This window comes from Triticum urartu, chromosome 7A (assembly GCF_056163025.1).
Source record: "Triticum urartu cultivar PI428250 chromosome 7A, HENAU_Tu73, whole genome shotgun sequence".
NCBI lineage: Eukaryota > Viridiplantae > Streptophyta > Magnoliopsida > Poales > Poaceae > Triticum > Triticum urartu.
In genome coordinates this window covers 51,532,476-51,554,599 of record NC_141879.1, presented here as the reverse complement: position 1 = coordinate 51,554,599, position 22,124 = coordinate 51,532,476, and the positions used below count along the sequence as shown (strand labels likewise).

The 22,124-nt window shown below is 43.5% G+C and overlaps 1 protein-coding gene and 1 pseudogene across 8 annotated transcripts; one reads left to right on the top strand and one right to left on the bottom strand.

The window, feature by feature from the left end:
• Nucleotides 1–6,079: 6,079 nt before the first annotated feature.
• Nucleotides 6,080–12,920, top strand: LOC125519700 (uncharacterized). Of its 8 annotated transcripts, none has more exons than XM_087534142.1 (6): nucleotides 6,080–7,787; nucleotides 8,323–8,692; nucleotides 9,011–9,879; nucleotides 10,410–11,609; nucleotides 11,745–12,373; nucleotides 12,541–12,920. In XM_087534142.1, exon 1 carries the CDS (start codon nucleotides 6,119–6,121, stop codon nucleotides 7,778–7,780), a length of 1,662 nt encoding a protein of 553 aa, XP_087390268.1. In that variant the 5' UTR covers nucleotides 6,080–6,118; the 3' UTR covers nucleotides 7,781–7,787; nucleotides 8,323–8,692; nucleotides 9,011–9,879; nucleotides 10,410–11,609; nucleotides 11,745–12,373; nucleotides 12,541–12,920. The 8 variants fall into 8 exon arrangements, with proteins under 8 accessions (XP_087390268.1, XP_087390267.1, XP_087390266.1 ...); XM_087534141.1 differs by having other exon boundaries at nucleotides 6,081–8,692; nucleotides 10,410–10,851; nucleotides 10,937–11,609; XM_087534140.1 differs by having other exon boundaries at nucleotides 6,081–8,692; nucleotides 10,410–10,851; nucleotides 10,919–11,609.
• LOC125518289 (oligopeptide transporter 7-like) lies at nucleotides 10,434–12,513 on the bottom strand (annotated as a pseudogene).
• Nucleotides 12,921–22,124: the final 9,204 nt, after the last annotated feature.

The window sequence follows — 22,124 nt, the reverse complement described above, 5'->3', positions numbered from 1 at the left end:
CGATGCTAAGAGTCTGTTGGAATTATATTAGCGATTACTGCATTATTTATGAAATCTTGCAGATAGGATGTCAAAACATTGTTTCCTCGACGATTTTCTTGAGGAAAGGTTGTATGTGATACAACCGGAAGGTTTTGTCAATCCTGAAAGATGCTAATGAGTATGCAAAGCTCCAGCAATCCTTCTGAGGACTGGAGTGAGCATCTCGGAGTTGGAATGTACACTTTGATGAGATGATCAAAGATTTTGGGTTTATACAAAGTTTATGAGAAACTTGTATTTCCAAAGAAGTGAGTGGGAGCACTATAGAATTTCTGATGAGTATATGTTATGGATTAGAAATGATGTAGAATTTCTGAAAAGCATATAGGGTTATCTGGAAAGTGTTTTTCAATGGAAAGCCTGGATTAAGCTACTTGAGCATTGAGCATCAAGATCTATATGGATAGATCAAAACGCTTAATAGTACTTTCAAATGAGCACATACCTTGACATGATCTTGAAGGTGTTCAAGATGGACCAGTCAAAGAAGGAGTTCTTGCCTGAGTTGTAAGGTATGAAGTTAAGACTTAAAGCTCGACCATGGCAGAATAGAGAGAAAGGACGAAAGTCGTCCCCTATGCTTAAAACGTAGGCTCTACAGTATGCTATGCTGTGTACCGCACCTGAAGTGTGCCTTGCCATGAGTCAGTCAAGGGGTACAAGAGTGATCCAAGAACGGATCACATGATAGTGGTCAAAGTTATCCTTAGTAACTAGTGGACTAAGGAATTTTCTCGATTATGGAGGTGGTAAAAGAGTTCGTCGTAAAGGGTTACGCCGATGCAAACTTTGACACTAGTCCAGATTATTCTGAGTAGTAAACTGGATTCGTATAGTAGAACAGTTATTTGAAGTAGCTCCAAATAGAGCGTGGTAGCTACATCTAGGAGATGATATAGAGATTTGTAAAGCACACACGGATCTGAAAGGTTCGGACCCGTTGACTAAAACCTCTCTCACAAGCAACATGATCAAACCTAGAACTCATTGAGTGTTAATCACATAGTGATGTGAGCTAGACTACTGACTCTAGTAAACTCTTGGGTGTTAGTCACATGGTGATGTGACCTGTGAGTGTTAATCACATGGCGATGTGAACTAGATTATTGACTCTAGTGCAAGTGGGAGACTGTTGGAAATATGCCCTAGAGGCAATAATAAATTGGTTATTATTATATTTCCTTGTTCATGATAATCGTTTATTATCCATGCTAGAATTGTATTGATAGGAAACTCAGATACATGTGTGGATACATAGACAACACCATGTCCCTAGTAAGCCTCTAGTTGACTAGCTCGTTGATCAATAGATGGTTACGGTTTCCTAACCATGGACATTGGATGTCGTTGATAACGGGATCACATCATTAGGAGAATGATGTGATGGACAAGACCCAATCCTAAGCCTAGCACAAGATCATGTAGTTCGTATGCTAAAGCTTTTCCAATGTCAAGTATCATTTCCTTAGACCATGAGATTGTGCAACTCCCGGATACCGTAGGAGTACTTTGGGTGTGCCAAACGTCACAACATAACTGGGTGGCTATAAAGGTACACTACGGGTATCTCCGAAAGTGTCTGTTGGGTTGGCACGAATCGAGACTGGGATTTGTCACTCCGTGTAAGCGGAGAGGTATCTCTGGGCCCACTCGGTAGGACATCATCATAATGTGCACAATGTGATCAAGGAGTTGATCATGGGATGATGTGTTACGGAACGAGTAAAGAGACTTGCCGGTAACGAGATTGAACTAGGTATTGGATACCGACGATCGAATCTCGGGCAAGTAACATACCGCTAGACAAAGGGAATTGTATACGGGATTGATTAAGTCCTTGACATCGTGGTTCATCCGATGAGATCATCGTGGAACATGTGGGAGCCATCATGGGTATCCAGATCCCGCTGTTGGTTATTGACCGGAGAACGTCTCGGTCATGTCTGCATGTCTCCCGAACCCGTAGGGTCTACACACTTAAGGTTCGGTGACGCTAGGGTTATAGAGATATTAGTATGCGGTAACCCGAAAGTTGTTCGGAGTCCCGGATGAGATCCCGGACGTCACGAGGAGTTCCGGAATGGTCCGGAGGTAAAGAATTATATATAGGAAGTGCTGTTTCGGCCATCGGGACAAGTTTCGGGGTTATCGGTATTGTACCGGGACCACCGGAGGGGTCCCGGGGGTCCACCGGGTGGGGCCACCTGCCCTGGGGGCCACATGGGCTGTAGGGGGTGCGCCTTGGCCTACATGGGCCAAGGGCACCAGCCCCAAGAGGCCCATGCGCCAAGAGAAGAGAAAAAGGGGAGAGTCCTAAAAGGGGAAGGCACCTCCGAGGTGCCTTGGGGAGGATGGACTCCTCCCCACCCTTGGCCGCACCCTTCCTTGGAGGAAGGGGCAAGGGCTGCGCCTCCCCCTCTCCCTTGGCCCTATATATAGTGAGGAAAAAGGAGGAGCAAACCAATCTAAGGCCTGGCGCCTCCCTCTCCCTCCCGTGACACATCTTCTTCCTCCCGCAGCGTTTAGCGAAGCCCTGTTGGAATCCCGCTACTTCCACCACGCCGTCGTGCTGCTGGATCTCCATCAACCTCTCCCTCCTCCTTGCTGGATCAAGGCATGGGAGACGTCTCCGTTCCGTACGTGTGTTGAACGCAGAGGTGCCGTCCGTTCGGCGCTAGGATCATCGGTGATTTGAATCACGACGAGTACGACTCCATCAACCCCGTTCTCTTGAACGCTTCCGTGCGCGATCTACAAGGGTATGTAGATGCACTCTCCTTCCCCTCGTTGTTAGTTTCTCCATAGATAGATCTTGGTGACACGTAGAAAAATTTTGAATTTATGCTACGTTACCCAACAGTAGACACAAGGGAATGCGTCCTAATGAGGCCTCAAAGGATTAGCACACCAGAACAACAACCATCGTGATGAAGAGAAGTATATATCGGAAGGATCCAACCTGTAGACACACGAACACAGAGGAACGAATACCCGATCCATACAGATCCACTAAAGTCAAACGCCGACCAAATCTCATGAGATCCACTGATGACATACATCCACACGCCCTTAGACGACACTAGGTGCACCGCCAAGACGTGTGCTAGGCGGGGAGAATCTCATTCCATCTTCTTGGAGCCACCACTATCTCGCCTTCATGAGCATGGCACAAACCCTAAACAAACTCAAAAATTACCTAAAATGGAGCAGAAACCCTCTCACTGGCAAGGATCCACGGTACCTCCATAGCCCTAAGGCCACACGAGGCGAGGCAAAATCAATCCCAGAAACTTGACTGCCAGAAGTTTTTCTATTGCAATTTGTCTTACCCTATTGCATGTGTAAATCTCCTGTCATGTTTGTTCCAACAGAATATTAGTAAAACAATGATGTTTTGAATGCATATTTTTCAGCAACATTTCAAATATGGGTGCACAAATAAAATCCAAATCATACATGTTCACAATTTATACCGAAAGCAACAACATATCCTATATACCTAAGAGATTCATCCCCACTAACTTATTTATCTCAACATGCAAGCATGCCACATCACCATACAGTTATGAATGGGATAAGACCCACCTCATCATGCAACCATGCATGGAAAAAACCAACCACCACATGCAACCACGCATGAAAAAGAATTCATTCTATTATTCTACTTATATTCAACAAATATTTTACAACTGCACCTAATAAAATATAAAGGCGGCTGCTACAAATAAGTCGGATGATTTCTCTAAGAAATCATCCGCCTGTTCAGCCGTTGGATCAGGGTGTTGGTTGTCGTTGGATCACAGCAGGCAGCAGCAAGCGCGTCAGCTTCAACCCAGCGCCACTGCGGCCTCGCTCGAAGCTCCAATGAAGCACCAATGGCGTCCGATGAGTTCCAACGCGACACCAACGCTCCGGCGAAGTTACATTGCAACTCCGGCTGAGCTCCATTGCAGCCCCGGCGGAGCTCCAACGCAGCACTGACGCTCCGGCAAAGCTCCACTGCAACTCCGTTCGAGCTTCATTGCAGCCCTGGCAAAGCTCTGACTGCTCCAACAGAGCTCAATTGCAACTCCAGCCGAGCTCCATTGCAGCCGCGTCGGAGCTCCAATGCAGCGCCGCCGCCTCCGGCGAAGCTCCCTTTCCCGTGTTGCTCTGCAGCAAGCGTTGCCGCAACGACCGGCCGGCTTGCCGCCGGTTGGCTCCTCTGCAACAGCAGCGAGGTCGCGTTGATTTGAAGAAGAAAAACGCGGCGGCTCCCCGTGACAAGCACCGGTGGGCGTCTCTTCCTTTGCAAAAACAGGTCGCCACGGAGTTTCCTGCAGCAATTAGCGCCGGCGAGGAGTGGTGGCCGGCCGGGCATCAGCCCAGGGAGGAGAGGACGCTGGGGAGAGAGAGAGAAAAGGGGTGGGGGAGAGAGAGCGCGCTAGTGCTGAGGGGATTAGCGAGAGAGACGATGAGATTGGAACGACCGAGAAGATAAGGCTTCATCGGTCTTGCAAGGGACACGTGGCGAGAGAGGAAAGGGATTTAAGCGGCGAGAAAATCATCCGCCTGATTTTAAGCGTTTTCCATAAAATATACTAAGTTGTATACATTTTTTTATTTTGGTTCACATGTTATCAAATATCATCTAAATATACTGCAAACGATTCCCGCAACAACGTGCGGGTTATCATCTAGTTTCAACAGATTTCAACAACATTAAAAAAAGAAGCAAAGTTCATCGAGAAGAATTGGGAGGCAACGTTGAGGGCTCCTTTGTTTCAAAGTTTTTTCATAGAAATTTTGGAGGATTAGAATGTTTAGCATTTTTACCTATGTTGGTTGTTTGATTCACATGATTGAACCCTATAGAAATTTTCCTAAGGATTTCTTTGTTCTACTTCCCATAGGATTTTCCTAAGGATTTCTTTGTTCTACCTCCCATAGGATTTTTAGCATCCACTCAAACCTCTTTAAAAGAATATTTTGCTTTTTCTATGATGCAATCAAACAACCAAAATCATATCTGATTGAGATGGCCATGACATTTCAATCCTATGTTTTTTTATTCTCGTGTTTTTAGAATCCTATGAATCAAAGAGGCCCCGGGCATAGATCAAGCACCTGCAGATGCAAACCTTGATGTGTCGAATGCATGTAATTCAGCAACATTTCAAACACGGGTGCACGAAACGAAATCCAAATCACACATGTTCACAATTTATACCGAAAGTAAGAACATAGTATAGGACTAGATCCACGCCACAACCACACTGCCCTTGCTGCCATAGCAGCACGACCACTGCCAAGAGGCCCTCGAGTCGTCGCTCCAGCATCGCGGCTCCGCCAAAACACGCACCATCAAGGACCATCACTATGTTCAAGCTGAACGGTATATGCAACGCCGAGGAGATGACCCCACCAGCATTGTCGTCCAAAGAGGCTTTGTCTGTCAGCTCCCTTCGATGACGGTGAGGTGGGTGAGAGAAGATGAGACGAGGACAACAACAACAACAACTATGGTTTTCACCCGAGTTGCAACCTTAATCCAAGTCCAAGCGAGCCCTTAGAGCCACAACTCCTACGGTCCGAGCAGCCTGGGTCAAGCTATTGACCGGATTGACGGTTAGTGTTCATCGTTTCTGTTGTAGCAAGAGATGCGAAGAAAAGTACTCCCTCCACCCCATAGTCATTGTGGTTGAAATGGATATATCTAGATACATATTGTTTTAGTGAGAATTAATATGAAATGGAGGAAATAGCCATGTTAACCTACTTTTAATGAGTCAAATTTATTTAGGACCTTGATAACGCCCGAAGGTTTGTTTAGTGACACGAGGATTTCAAATTTAGTTGACACGCATAATAAATCCGTGCTCAGTGTATTTTTTGCCTACCGAACTAAATTTGCAATCCTCGTGTCACTAAAATTGCCTAAAAAGACTTTTCATTTGCCATGATCAAATAATGAATGTTTGGGATTTATCTTTTCTGTTTATTTAAGATGGGTTTGTATTTTTTTAAGCCAGAAGGCAGTTCTTATTCGCACGTCCTTTTGATTTCCCGTTTGTAATTCCTCTCTCCCCCAAATACCATGCCGATGCGGCGCCATCTCGACCTCACCCGCGCCGCCATGCCGCCGCGGCGCTGGCCGGCGGCGCCGCCTCCCGCCTGCGCCTTCTCCGCCGCGGCGCCGTCCGCCAAAACCACCGTGCAGCTCGCCCACCTCGCGCACCTCCCGTCCTCCCTCCCGCCGCCGTCCCACTGCACCGTCACCCCGCCCGTGCAGCCCTGGCCGCGCCGCCTCACTCCCCGGAGCTTCTCCCGCCTCCTCCTCCGCCTCCCGACCCCTCAGCTCGCCGTGCTCGCCTTCCGCCACGCGCTCTTCCGCGCCACGCCGCCCCTGCCCCCATCCATCCCCGTCTTCGCCGCGGTGCTCTCTCGCCTCGCCGGCGCCCCCCCGGACCTGCTGCCGCCGGTCCTCTCCGCCCTCCGCGCCGCCCGCCTCCCGGCCTTCTCCGACCGCGCCTTCCTGCCCCTCCTCCGCGCGCTCCCGCCGCTCCCCTCCCTCCGCCTCTTCCTCTCCCTCCCGTCCTTCAACTCCCACCCCTCCGTGCGCTCCTTCAACGCGCTCCTCCACTCCCTCGTCGCCGCGCGCCGCCTCCGCCTCGCCGCCGCCCTCTTCCGCGCCGCGCCCACCAAGTTCTACATCACGCCCGACCTCGTCTCCTGCAACATTCTGCTCAAGGGGCTCGTCGGCGTCCGCGACCTCGATGCCGCCCTCAAGGTTCTCGATGAAATGCCCGGGTGGGGGATCGTCCCTGATGTCGTCACCTACACGACGGTTCTCTCCGCATACTGTGCCAAGGAGGATCTCAAGGGCGCACAGAAGCTATTCGATGATATTATTGCCGGTGGGCGTGTGCCAGATGTTACGATGTACACGGTGCTCATCGGTGGGTACTGCCGGACCGGGAAGATACAGGATGCAGCTAGGATTATGGACGAGATGGAGGCAGCTGGGGTGCAGCCGAATGAGGTTACGTATTCAGTCGTGATTGAGGCATGCTGTAAGGAGGGGAAATCTGCCGAGGCGTGCAATCTAATGGGCGAGATGCTTGGGGCAGGTTACACACCAGACACACCACTGGCTGCTAAGGTGGTCGATGTGCTGTGCCAGGACGGAAAGGCAGACGAAGCACACGGAATGTGGAGATGGATGGTGAAGAAGAACGTCCCACCAGATAACACAATCACGAACACACTGATCTATTGGTTATGCAAGAGCGGAATGGTTCGGGAGGCAAGTAAGCTGTTTGATGAGCTCGAGAAGGGGTACAAGCCAAGCTTACTGACTTATAACTCGCTTATTTCCGGATTATGTGAAAATGGGAAGTTACAAGAGGCTGGGCAGGTGTGCGATGACATGGTTGAACGGAGATATGAGCCAAATTCCATGACTTACGAGGCCTTCATCAAGGGATTTTGCAAAATTGGGAAACCAGATGAAGGGGCCGCAGTATTTACTGAGATGGTGACCAAAGGGTGCACCCCAAGCAAGGTTCTTTACCAAGTTTTGGTTGATAGCCTTTCTGAGCCAATACACGACGATATTATTGGCAAAATTGTTCAAACTGCTGCCTTAAGTGGTGGGGATTTCTTGGATGGGGATTCTTGGGAGCTCTTTATCAGGAGAGTGTTAGATACTAAGAGTGATGCTTGGAACAAGCATCTCAACTCAGTGCTAGATACATAACCATAAGGTGTGGTGTGCAGACTATGGCTGAAAGCCCCAAACTGATCATTGTATTCTGAATAAATTTCTCAAGGAAGTTGATGCCTTGATGCCACTAGTCTTCCACTGTAACAACTAACAACTTCTCTGGAAACGTCTTCCACTATAACTAACATGGTCAGTAGCACACTGATCTATTGATTGTGCAAGAATAGAATGTTTGTGAAGGTGAGGAGGCTGTTTGATGGGCTCATGGAGGGGTCCATATCAAGCTTTTTGATTTGTAGCTCACTTAGTATCAAATTGTGTGAAAATAGGGAGTTACAGGAGGCTTGGGTCATGTGAAAACTGTTCAGATTACCGTCGCAAGAATAAGATTGGAGAATATTTGAGGCACTGGAGCTGCTAATTGTTAGCAACAAAACTTTCTGGATGAATAGTGTAGAGTTAAATGGTGTTCTTGGTTGCTCAGCTAAAACCCCATTATTACTCTGTATTCAGTTCTCATTTCCTTGTCATTGCCTCTGCAACTCAGATCTTCCTGGCACATTGTATTTCTGCAGTGTAGAAGAGGATGTGGTCCATGGCTTGCCCTATATTGAAGTACTTTGTGAGAGACCTTCAATCCTCATGGTCACTGGTGGAAACTGCTGGGCTGTGGTGAGGGAAGGGAAAGGCAACAGAGAGGAAGATGGCGGTGATTCTGACGACCATTTAGAGTTATCTCTGGCGGTATTGTTGTTGATGATGATAGTGTATTCCTCTTAGTTTTGTGAAACATATGTTATAAAAAGGTCCCTAGTGATCAGAAGCACGTATATGATTCTGCTCCCTGTCAGCAGCTCAGCTCTTGCTTCAACCTGATGAATTGCTCTTGTAAGCTCAATGTCGTAGAAGCTTCCCACGGATTTATCTCAACTACAGGAGGAACTGGTAAAATATCTTTGTTCCCTATTTGTACCTTGATCAACATAATCTACAGTTTTTCAGACTGAAACTGTCAACAGCTAGAGTTCTGCTTACCAAGCTACCTGCATTTGCAGCAGTAGGACAATTTAATTTCTGTTATCCAAAGGGATGCCCTTAACTTGGAGCCAGACCACATCCAAATCCCTAGTAGAATAATAAGAAGTAAACCATATGTTGTGGGACTAAAAAGTAGGACGTTTCATTCAAGTTAAGTCTATTTTTGATATGTTGTTTATTCATTTATCAAGCTTCCTGAGAACTAGTGTAATTTTTTGTTTGTAGGTAAGTACAGATGTGATTCTGCTTCACATCCTGGGTACAAGTCGGTCAGGACTGTCCCAACTGAATTATTTTTAACTGAACTTTATCGGCAGAGCGAGTAATGTCCATCATCTCTGGCTCCGATAGTCTGATGCCTGCTCAAGTGCGCATGGACTGTCCAGCGGCAGTTCATGTCCGACAGGAACCGCTTGAAAGCCGACCGTGACGAGCCACCATCGCTCCAGGCCACGGCGGTGCCTTTCTGGTGACTGGACACTCGCTCCCGGAGTTCCCTTCCTGTCTAGGACTCCATCACAAGCCTAACCTTAGCCTCCACCTTGTCGGCCCGGACCAGCCCCTGCTGCCACCCAACCATCTCCACCGCGATCCTCAGATCCTCCACCATGAACACCTTGTTCATCCTGTGGTCCGCGTACAGCGGCCAGCCCAACATCGACACACCAGCCATGATCCCCTCCAGCACCGAGTTCCACCCGCATGGCCCTGTGGTGGAGCACGTCCACCTGCGGTGCCCACCGCTTGCTGACGAGCCCGCAGCCATCGGTTCACTCCACGAACCCCTCCGGCAGGAGCGCATGGAGGTCCGGGTCGTCGTTGTTGACACTCTTGGGGTCTCGTACCACCGACCTCTCCAGCCCAATGGTGATCTCCCTGATCTGCTCCTCCGAGTGGCTCACCTCAGCTATGCACCCGAAGCAGAGGAACATGACACTGCGGTCCGATTGCCCGTCATGCCACGCGAGGCAGCCGTGCCCCGATGCCTCTGCTCGCTCGCCGGTCTTCTGGACCAGAGACCTGACATAGTACAACGGAGCCAGCACCACGCCGGGCGGAAGATGTCGTGGATGCCTGATGTATCTTTTGGCCAGGTGTGAGGTGTCCTAGCTAGTAGCTAGCTCTTCCTTCTTACGTTCGTATATTTATTTTTCTTTCTCATGTTTGGAGAGCGTAACCTGCTGCTTTATTGGTAATGCCCTTGTTAATCTACTCATTTGGTACGAAATTGCAATCATAAAGTTATTTGTTGTGCTGCATAGCATGGAAGAAATCTCTGTTATGAAGTTGCGACTTGCTTTTACTAGATTCCAAATAATCATGGAATGACTTGTTTACAAGCTGGAATAGTACTTGGTTTGACAAAAAAAAATCCGTTGCCAATACAATTCTTTTTTATGCAATTACTAGAACTTTTGTCATGAATCTTTCTGAAACTTTGAACAGTAAATATAAAAATAAAAATCCATCTTAACGAATAGGCAGTGCTCCTGACATGTTTTCTGGAAAATATATATGAAATAACACCAATTTCTCATCTCTGAATGAATGGTTTGAAAATAAGCATTTATTATTTACATTGATCCCTGCATGCTCGTTGGCACTTTCCAATTTCCGCAAACAGGGACTACTAGACATGAGGAAATGGTCACGTATACACTGGGCACCCCTCAACAAATATACCCTTAGCAGTGGGGCAAGAAGCCAGGGGGCATCCATCCAAGTCATTGCCCCACCAGTTCAAACTGATGTTCTCCAAGCCTAGGCACATGTAAATTAACACGGCCATGAATGCCAAACCAGCATCTAGTGCACCTGAAAGCAGATAATTGTGTCGCTCCCACCAGTCACGCCGGTATCTATAGACCACATAGCCTGACAAAAACCCAACAAAATATCCATGTGATGTAGTTGACTGCAGTGGCGGGTGGCATCTGTCCGGTGGAACCAATCAACACGGGCATGTTGATAAGCAAGATCCAGTTCTGGCCTGGGAATGCCTTGTGTGCAAACCAGACAAGGAGTGGGGCAATGGCTCCCCCCAAGAAGAACCAGTTCACTGCCGAGTAAGTTCCTAAGTCCCCAAATATTCTGCGTGGGCTAATGAGACCCCATATGACTGATGCGCCGTAGAACACATCACCGGGGCAGGTCCAAGGGCTGCCTGCTGGGAGGAGCTCGGTGTCACAGATGTTGGGGATTTAGTCCATCAGCCACCATGCTGTTCCAAGGTACACAAATGCTGCAATCAGAGTTCCGACCACCTGCCATGTTTCAAGAAGTTGCTTAGTGACACAATACAACATGAGCACTTGTGCAGTAGAAATGACAGAGCAACTATATGAGTAGAAGCTTTACCTGAGCCATGAACATGGTCCTTGGGGGAATCTTCATGTAGTGGCCCAACTTAAAATCTTGCAGAAACGTCAGAGCTTGGCTCATGCTGATGTAGCCATATACCTTGAAGCACATATTCGCGACGGGCCGTCCAGGGTACAGGTACCCCATGATGTACTCTGTGATGATGTTCAATCCTGGATTCTGCATATAACGAAAGAATAAAAAATCAGGGAACTGGTGGTCTGGAGTTGTATGACATGATATGCAATTTGTCAAATTGCGTACCTGGTTCGTAGTTGCTGTGATAATTCCAATTGGGAGGGTAAAGAAAAAGGCAATGGCACATGCCAGCAGTACTCCCCACCAGGGCAGCTGGAGTTGCTCGATGTAGTATTCACAAGCAAATACAGTTACAGCAATATTAACAGTAAGGATGCAGATGAACCACCACTCGGGCACCTGCTTATATCTCCTCATAAGCTTTGTATGTACATCCACCCTCTTCTCTTTAAAAGCTGATTTACTTAACTGCCAAACTTCACTGCACACAGTCACCATGGTTCTTAGCTGTTGCAGTTCTGTAATTCTGCGAAACTGAGTGACTATTTTTTTTTTGCAGAATTTTACCTTCCGTGGAAGAGGAGGACATGGACGATCGTCGCGGTAAGGGATGCAAAACCAACACCGTACGTGACGGCGAAGAAGGTGCTGAGGTACAGTGGACCGTTCTTCTCATAGGCCTTCGTGTCGAAATGGAACTGGGAGTCCACGATGCTCGTGATGTTGTACTTCTGCCCGGTCTCGGTGAAGAGCCCATCGGAGAAGATGGGGAAGTTCCGCGCCTTGTAGAAATTAAACCAGTACGCGATGGGCATGATCACGTACATGATGATGAAGAATCCTGCGGCGACGTTGGCGGTGGCGAACCAGGGGCTGGCGAGGGGGCTCCCGAGGTAGGAGGAGACGGAGGCCCAGTCGAGGCCGATGGAGCCGATGCCGAGGCCGTAGAGGCCCGAGCCGAGCTGCTGGGCGAACACGGAGTTGGGGAACACCCAGCAGATCCAGGAGAGGGAGGTGAGCATCTGGAACAGGTAGCCGGGGAAGATGTAGTAGACGAAGCTGCAGATGAAGGCCACCAGGAAGAACTGGCTGCGTGTGAATCCGCCTTTGTTCCGCACCTCCTTCTCGTGGAGTGCCCTGCTCGGAATTTCCAGAGTTTCAGAGAATGGTTCGAATTCGAATCCGCAGGTATGTTGTGTTTTAGATTTTGGAGATGATACAAAGTCTACTTTGCTGCCATGCTCAGGAAAAAGAAACTGGCTGGCGGCTATTTTACGCTCTCTGAATCTTTCGTGTTTTTTTTTTCGCATGCTCCAAGTGATCTCCATCTTATTCTTGTTTTGCATGTTAATTAGGTTGCCATCTTTCCTTGAGAGAGACAAATGGAATGGAATTTCTCTCCAGTTTTGTACAATCTTACTGAAGGGGAAGACATCATCTGTGCATGATCATTTCTCTCCTACCATCATGGGGCGCATGTTAATTAGCTCACAGTGTCTTCTCCTTGGGATTGACACAGGAGATGAAATTCCTCTCCTATTTTGTTTGTACAATTTATGTTGATGAAAGGAAGACATTTCTCCTTGGTTCCTCTATGGAGGGCTATTATTCTATTGTCATGTTGATTGTTGAGAGATTAAAAGGGGTTGGATATAACCGAAGCCAGATGCTGGAAGGCTGTAGATCCAGCTTGGTCAAATGATATGGGATCTTCCCATCAATTTTCTTTTCGTCATTTCTTCGGATTCCGCTCGAGGGTCCTGTCCTATGTTAATGCTCCTAATATCTTTTCATCGATTTCATTTTGTTAATGAGGGGCAGACTAGCCAAGGCCAAAACTGACGTGTCATGACCCATGATAGGTAGCCAGCCAGCTACTGGCCTTGCTCAAAAAATGAAGGTGGCCTATGACAAAAATTAGCTGGGCAGTTATCTTCGTAATGAGTAGGCAGAGCATGAAAAAAAGAAGCAACCTGCTTGGTCAAACGAACTTCATCTCACCATCTCCGCTAACTGATATTTTCGTGTTTGCTGCTGGCTGGTCCTGTCATCATCAGCGCTCGTCACTTCTTTTCATCAATTTCACAACTACTCAACTAGTATGACTCTAATGTTACAATCTTCATATCTCAAAACAATCATCAAGTATCAAACTTCTCATAATATTCAATGCACTCTATATGAAAGTTTTTATTATAACCATCTTGGATGCCTATCATATTAGGACTAATTTTATAGCCAAAGCAAATTACCATGCTGTTTTAAAGGACTCTCAAAATAATATAAGTGAAGCATGAGAGATCAATAATTTCTATAAAATAAAACCATCACCGTGCTCTAAAAGATATAAGTGAAGCGATAGAGCAAAATTATCTAACTCAAAAGATATAAGTGAAGCACAAAGAGTATTCTAATAAATTACGATTCATGTGTGTCTCTCCAAAAGGTGTGTACAGCAAGGATGATTGGAGTAAACTAAAAAGCAAAGACTCAAATCATACAAGACGCTCCAAGCAAAACACATATCATGTGATAAATAAAAATATAGGCTCAAGTAAAGTTATCGATGAACGAAGACGAAAGAGGGGATGCCTTCCGGGGCATCCCCAAGCTTAGGCTTTTGGTTGTCCTTGGATTTTTACCTTGGGGTGCGTTGAGCATCCCGAAGCTTAGGCTCTTGCCACTCCTTATTCCAAAATTCATCAAATCTTTACCCAAAACTTGAAAACTTCACAACACAAAACTCAATAGAAAATCTCATGAGCTCTGTTAGAATAAGAAAAACAAATCACCACTTTAAGGTACTGTAATGAACTCATTCTTTATTTATATTGGTGTTAAACCTACTGTATTCCAACTTTTCTATGGTTCATACCCCCCGATACTAGCCATAGATTCATCAAAATAAGCAAACAACACACGAAAAACAGAATCTGTCAAAAACAGAACAGTTTGTAGTAATCTGTAGGTTTCAAATACTTCTATAACTCCAAACATCCTGAGAAATTAGGACATCCTAAATAATTTGTATATTGATCTACTGCAGTTGGAATCAGTATTTCATCGCTCTCTGGTTAAAAATGAAAATTATTCTCGTGAGCGCATAATTTCTGTTTTTTTTCAGCAAGATCAAACAACTATTATCCAAGAAGATCATAAAGGCTTTACTTGGCACAAACACTAATTAAAACACAAAAAACACAATCATAGCAGTAGATAGATGATTTATTTATTACTAAACAGGAACAAAAAGCAAGAAATAACAATAAAATTGGGTTGCCTCCCAACAAGCGCTATCGTTTAACGCCCCTAGCTAGGCATAAAAACAAGAATAGATCTAGGTATTATCATTTTTGGTATGCAATCCATACATGTCTCTCATAATAGATTCGTAAGGTAATTTAATTTTCTTTCTAGGAAAGTGTTCCATGCCTTTCCTTAAGGGAAATTGGAATCTAATATTTCCTTCTTTCATATCAATAGTTGCACCAATCGTTCTAAGGAAAGGTCTATCAAGAATAATAGGACAAGTAGGATTGCAATCTATATCAAGAACAATAAAATCTACGGTCACATAATTCCTATTTGCAACAATAAGACCATCGTTAATCCTTCCCATAGGTTTCTTAATGGTGGAATCCGTAAGATGCAAATTTAAAGAACAATCATCAAATTCATGGAAACCTAACACATCACACAAAGTTTTTGGAATCGTGGAAACACTAGCACCCAAATCACATAAAGCACAGCATTCATGATCTTTAATTTTAATTTCAATAGTAGGTTCCCACTCATCATGAAGTTTTTTAGGAATAGAAACTTATAATTCAAGCTTTTCTTCATAGGATTGCATTAAAGCATCAAAGATATGTTTGGTAAAAGCTTTATTTTGACTATAAGCATGAGGAGAATTTAACACAGATTGCAACAAGGAAATACAATCTATCAAAGAGCAATTATCATAATTAAATTCCTTGAAATCCAAAATAGTGGATTCATTGCTATGTAAAGTTTTGACCTCTTCAATCCCACTTTTACCAATTTTTGCATCAAGATCTAAAAACTCCGAATCATTGGGACGCCTTTTAACTAAAGTTAACTCATCTCCAGTCCCATCTTTATCAAGATCCATATTGGAAAACAAAGATTTAATAGGGGACACATCAATCACTTTTAGATCTTCATCATTATTATCATGGAAACTAGAAGAACACGCCTTCACAAAGCAATCATTTTTAACACGCATCCTAGCGGTTCTTTCTTTGCACTCATCAATGGAAATTCCCATGGCTTTGAGAGACTCATTGATATCATGCTTAGGTGGAATAGATCTAAGTTTCAAAGAATCAACATCAAGAGAAATTCTATCCACGTTCCTAGCCAACTCATCAATCTTAAGCAATTTTTCTTCAAGCAAAGCATTGAAATTCTTTTGAGAAATCATAAATTCTTTAACACTAGTCTCAAAATCAGAGGGCATCTTATTAAAATTTCCATAAGAGTTTTTGTAGGAATTACCATAATTATTAGAGGAATTACTAGGGAACGGCCTAGGGAACGCCATTTTGGTAACAACGCTTTAGAGGAAACTTTAATCCTAGGCCATTTCCTAGTAATTCCTCTAATAATTATGGTAATTCCTACAACAATTTTCATGGAAATTTAAATAAGATGCCCTCTGATTTTGAGACTAGTGTTAAAGAATTTATGATTTCGCAAAAGAATTTCAATGCTTTGCTTGAAGAAAAATTGCCTAAGATTGATGAGTTGGCTAGGAATGTGGATAGAATTTCTCTTGATGTTGATTCTTTGAAAGTTAGATCTATTCCACCTAAGCATGATATCAATGAGTCTCTCAAATCTATGAGAATTTCCATTGATGAGTGCAAAGAAAGAACTGCTAGGATGCGTCCTAAAAAGGATTGCTTTGTGAAAGCGTGTTCTTCTAGTTTTCATGATAATAAGGATGAAGATCTAAAAGTGATTGATGTGTCTCCTATTAAATCCTTGTTTTGCAATATGAATCTTGATAATGATGGGACTGGAGATGAGTCAACTTTAGTTAAAAGGCGTCCCAATGATTCGGAGTTTTTAGATCTTGATGCAAAAATTGGTAAAAGTGGGATTGAAGAGGTCAAAACTTTACATAGCAATGAACCCACTTTTTGGATTTCAAGGAATTTAATTATGATAATTGCTCTTTGATAGATTGTATTTCCTTGTTGCAATCCGTGCTAAATTCTCCTCGTGCTTATAGTCAAAATAAAGCTTTTACCAAACATATCATTGATGCCTTAATGCAATTCTATGAAGAAAATCTTGAATTAGAAGTCTCTATCCCTAAAAATTAAAATTAAAGATCATGAATGCTATGCTTTATGTGATTTGGGTGCTAGTGTTTCGACGATTCCAAAAACTTTGTGTGATGTGTTAGGTTTCCGTGAATTTGGTGATTGTTCTTTAAATTTGCATCTTGCGGATTCCACTATTAAGAAACCTATGGGAAGGATTAATGATGTTCTTATTGTTGCAAATAGGAATTATGTGCCCGTAGATTTCATTGTTCTTGATATAGATTGTAATCCTACATGTCATATTATTCTTGGTAGACATTTCCTTAGAACGATTGGTGCAATTATTGATATGAAAGAAGAAAATATTAGATTCCAATTTCGTTAAGGAAAGGCATGGAACACTTTCCTAGGAACAAAATTAAATTACCTTATGAATCTATTATGAGAGCCACTTATGGATTGCATACCAAAGATGACAATACCTATATATATTCTTGTTTTTATGCCTAGCTAGGGGCATTAAACGATAGGACTTGCTGGGAGGCAACCCAATTTTATTTTTGTTTCTTGTTTTTTGTTCCTGTTTAGTAATAAATAATTCATCTATCTTATGTTAAGATGCGGTTTTATGTTTTTAATTAGTGTTTGTGCCAAGTAGAACCTTTGGGAAGACTTGGGGGAAGTCTTTGCGATCTTGCTGTAAAAAACAGAAACTTTAGCGCTCACGAGATTTTCTGCCATTATTTTACTGGAGAGTGAGATTAGGTTGATTATTTTTGCATATGATTAATAGACAAATTCCTCACATCCACCAATTTATTTCATAATTTTTTGGGTTACAGAAGTATTCGAAACCTACAGATTACTACAGACTATTCTGTTTTTGACAAATTCTGTTTTTCGTGTGTTGTTTGTTTATTTTGATGAATCTATGGCTAGTATCGGGGGGTATGAACCATAGAGAAGTTGGAATACAGTAGGTTTAACACCAGTACAAATATAGAATGAGTTCATTACAATACCTTTAAGTGGTGGTTTGTTTTCTTATACTAACGGAGCTCATGAGCTTTTCTGTTGAGTTTTGTGTTGTGAAGTTTTCAAGTTTTGGGTAAAGATTGGTTGGATTTTGGAATAAGGAGTGGCAAGAGCCTAAGATTGGGGATGCCCAAGGCACCCCAAGGTAAAATTCAAGGACAACCAAAAGCCTAAGCTTGGGAAGCCCCGGAAGGCATCCCCTCTTTCGTCTTCGTCTATCGGTAACTTTACTTGAGGCTATATTTTTATTCACCACATGATATGTGTTTTGCTTGGAGCGTCTTGTATGATTTGAGTCTTTGCTTTTTAGTTTACCACAATCATCCTTGCTGTACACACCTTTTGGAGAGACACACATGAATCGGAATTTATTAGAATACTCTATGTGCTTCACTTATATCTTTTGAGCTAGATAATTTTGCTCTAGTGCTTCACTTATACCTTTTTAAGAGCACGGTGGTGGTTTTATTTTATATAAATTATTGATCTCTCATGCTTCACTTATATTATTTTGAGAGTCTTATAGAACAACATGGTAATTTTCTTTGGCTATAAAATTAGTCCTAATATGATAGGCATCCAAGATGGGTATAATAAAAACTTTCATAAAAAGTGCATTGAATACTATGAGAAGTTTGATACTTGATGATTGAGATATGAAGATGGTGATATTAGAGTCATGCTAGTTTAGTAGTTGTGAATTTGAGAAATACTTGTTCTAAAGTTTGTGATTTCCGTAGCATGCATGTATGGTGAACCGTTATGTAATGAAGTCGGAGCGTGATTTATTTATCGATTGTCTTCCTTATGAGTGGCGGTCGGGGACAATCGATGGTCTTTTCCTACCAGTCTATCCCCCTAGGAGCATGCACGTAGTACTTTTTTCGATAACTAATAGATTTTTGCGATAAGTATGTGAGTTCTTTATAACTAATGTTGAGTCCATGGATTATACGCACTCTCACCCTTCCACCGTGCTAGCCTCTCTAATACCGCGCACCTTTCACCGGTACCATACACCCACCATATGCCTTCCTCAAAACGGCCACCATACCTACCTATTATGGCATTTCCATAGCCATTCCGAGATATATTGCCATGCAACTTACCACCGTTCCGTTTATTATGACACGTTTCATCATTGTCATATTGCTTTGCATGATCATGTAGTTGACATCGTATTTGTGGCAAAGCCACCTTTATAATTCTTTCATACATGTCACTCTTGATTCATTGCATATCCCGGTACACCGCCGGAGGCATTCACATAGAGTCATATTTTGTTCTAGTATCGAGTTGTAAGTAAATAAAAGTGTGATGATCATCATTATTAGAGCATTGTCCCAAGTGAGGAAAGGATGATGGAGACTATAACTCCCCCACAAGTCGGGATGAGACTCCGGACGAGAAATAAAATAAAATAAAAAAAGAGGCCATAAAAAAGAGAAAAGGCCCAAATAAAAAAATGAGAGAAAAAGAGAGAAGGGACAATGTTACTATCCTTTTACCACACCTGTGCTTCAAAGTAGCACCATGATCTTCATGATAGAGAGTCTCCTATGTTGTCATTTTCATATACTAGTGGGAATTTTACATTATAGAACTTGGCTTGTATATTCCAATGATGGGCTTCCTCAAAATGCCATAGGTCTTCGTGAGCAAGCGAGTTGGATGCACACCCACTTAGTTTCTTTTGTTGAGCTTTCATACACTTATAGCTCTAGTGCATCCGTTGCATGGCAATCCCTACTCACTCACATTAATATCTATTAATGGGCATCTCCATAGCCCGTTGATACGCCTAGTTGATGTGAGACTATCTTCTCCTTTTTTTGTCTTCCCCACAACCACCATTCTATTCCACCTATAGTGCTATATCCATGGCTCACGCTCATGTATTGCGTGAAGATTGAAAAAGTTTTAGACCGTCAAAAGTCTGAAACAATTGCTTGGCTTGTCATTGGGGTTGTGCATGGTTAAATACTTTGTGTGATGAAGACAGAGCATAGCCAGACTATATGACTTTGTAGGGATAACATTCTTTGGCCATGTTATTTTGAGAAGACACGATTGCTTTGTTAGTATGCTTGAAGTATTATTATTTTTATGTTAGTATTAAAATTTTGTCTTGAATCTTTCGGATCTGAACATTCATGCCACAATGAATAAAATTACATTGAGAATTATGCTAGGTAGCATTCCACATAAAAAATGTTTTTATCATTTACCTACTCGAGGACGAGCAGGAATTAAGCTTGGGGATGCTTGATACGTCTCCAACGTATCTATATTTTTTTATTATTCAATGCTATTATATTATCTGTTTTGGATGTTTAATGGACTTTAATATACCTTCTTATATTCTTTTTGGGACTAACCTACTAACCGAAGGCCCAGTGCAAATTGTTGTTTTTTTTTCCTATTTCAGTGTTTCGCAGAAAAGGAATACCAAACGGAATGAAACCTTCGGGAGAGTTATTTTCGGAACAAACGTGATCCAGGAGACTTAGAGTGGACGTCGAGAAAGAAGCGAGGAGGCCACGAGGCAGGAGGGCGCGCCCTAGGAGGGTGGGCGCCTCCCACCCTCGTGGGCCCCTCGCAGCTCCACCGACCTACTTATTCCTCCTATATATACCCATATACCCCGAAAACATCCAGGAGCACCACGAAACCCTATTTCCACCGTCGCAACCTTCTGTACCCGTGAGATCCCATCTTGGGGCCTTTTTCGGCGCTCCGCCGGAGGGGGAATCGATCACGGAGGGATTCTACATCAACACCATAGCCTCTCCGATGATGTGTGAGTAGTTTACCACAGACCTTCGGGTCCATAGTTATTAGTTAGATGACTTCTTCTCTCTCTTTGGATCTCAATTACAAAGTTCTCCTCGATTCTCTTGGAGATCCATTCGATGTAATTCTTTTTGCGGTGTGTTTGTCAAGATCCGATGAATTGTGGGTTTATGATCAAGATTATCTATGAACAATATTTTATTCTTCTCTGAATTCTTTTATGCATGATTTAAATATCTTTGCAAGTCTCTTCAAATTATCAGTTTGGTTTGGCCTACTAGATTGATCTTTGTTGCAATGGAGAAGTGCTTAGCTTTGGGTTCAATCTTGCGGTGTCCTTTCCCAGTGACAGCAGGGGCAGCAAGGCACGTATTGTATTGTTGCCATCGAGGATAAAAAGATGGGGTTTGTATCATATTGCTTGAGTTTATCCCTCTACATCATGTCATCTTGCTTAATGCGTTACTCTGTTCTTATGAACTTAATACTCTAGATGCATGCTGGATAGCGGTCGATGTGTGGAGTAATAGTAGTAGATGCAGAATCATTTCGGTCTACTTGTCGCGGACGTGATGCCTATATACATGATCATGCCTAGATATTCTCATAACTATGCGCTTTTCTATCAATTGCTCGACAGTAATTTGTTCACCCACCGTAGAATTTGCTATCTTGAGAGAAGCCACTAGTGAAGCGTATGGCCCCTGGGTCTATCTTCCATTATATTATTTTCCTATCTACTTGCTATTTCTATCGTTGTTTATTTTGCAATCTTTATTTTCCAATCTATACAATAAAAATACCAAAAATATTTATCTTATTATCTTTATCAAATCTCACTTTTGCAAGTGGTCGTGAAGGGATTGACAACCCCTTTATCGCGTTGGTTGCAAGGTTCTTATTTGTTTGTGCAGGTACGATGGACTTGCGTGTAGTCTTCTACTGGATTGATACCTTGGTTCTAAAAAACCGAAGGAAATACTTACGCTACTTTGCTGCATCACCCTTTCCTCTTCAAAGGAAAACCAATGCATGCTCAAGAGGTAGCAGAGGCCAAAAGCCCCTCCTACGGGATACACCAAAATCAACGTCGACACAGGGTGCCGAAGAGGAAGCCGGGGGACAGCGGCAGCAATATGCAAAGACAGTAAGGGGATTTCCTAGGAAGCTCGGCTTTGGTTATTAGAAGAGTGGATGATCTGGCAACGCTAGAAGCTATTGCGTGTCGGGAGGGCATGGCGCTTGCAGCTGATCTTCACTTAAATCACTTTGTGATCGCGTCAGACTCAAAGGAAGTGGTGAGTGCTATCCAAAGCGGCAGCCTGAGCGCTTATGGTGCTATCATCAAGGAGATTAGACTTCAACGACTTTCTTTTCATTGTAATTTTATTTTCGAAGGACGTGCGAACAATCTAGAAGCACATAGACTTGCCAAGCATTCTCTTTCTTTGGGTCGGGGGCGCCATGTATGGTTAGGCCAACCCCATAACCCCAACTGTATCCCACATCATGTGGTTTTTGATGAATTAAAGCTTGGCTTTCCCTTAAAAAAACTTGCTCACAGTTCGGGCTAATAAGTCTGTGCAATGTTTTGTACAAAATAGCTTCAAAGTTTTGGCAAGCAGGTTGAAGCAAAAAAATTCAAATAATTTTCAAGTAGCAATCTGCTTTTGTCCCAGGCAGATTGATTACAGACAATATTATCAGTGATTTTGAATGTCTGCATTTCATGAAGCGAAACAAGTACAAAACCAATAGTATGTGTGCTCTCAAGCTTGATATGATGAAAGTTTACGATAGACTGGAGTGGTCATATT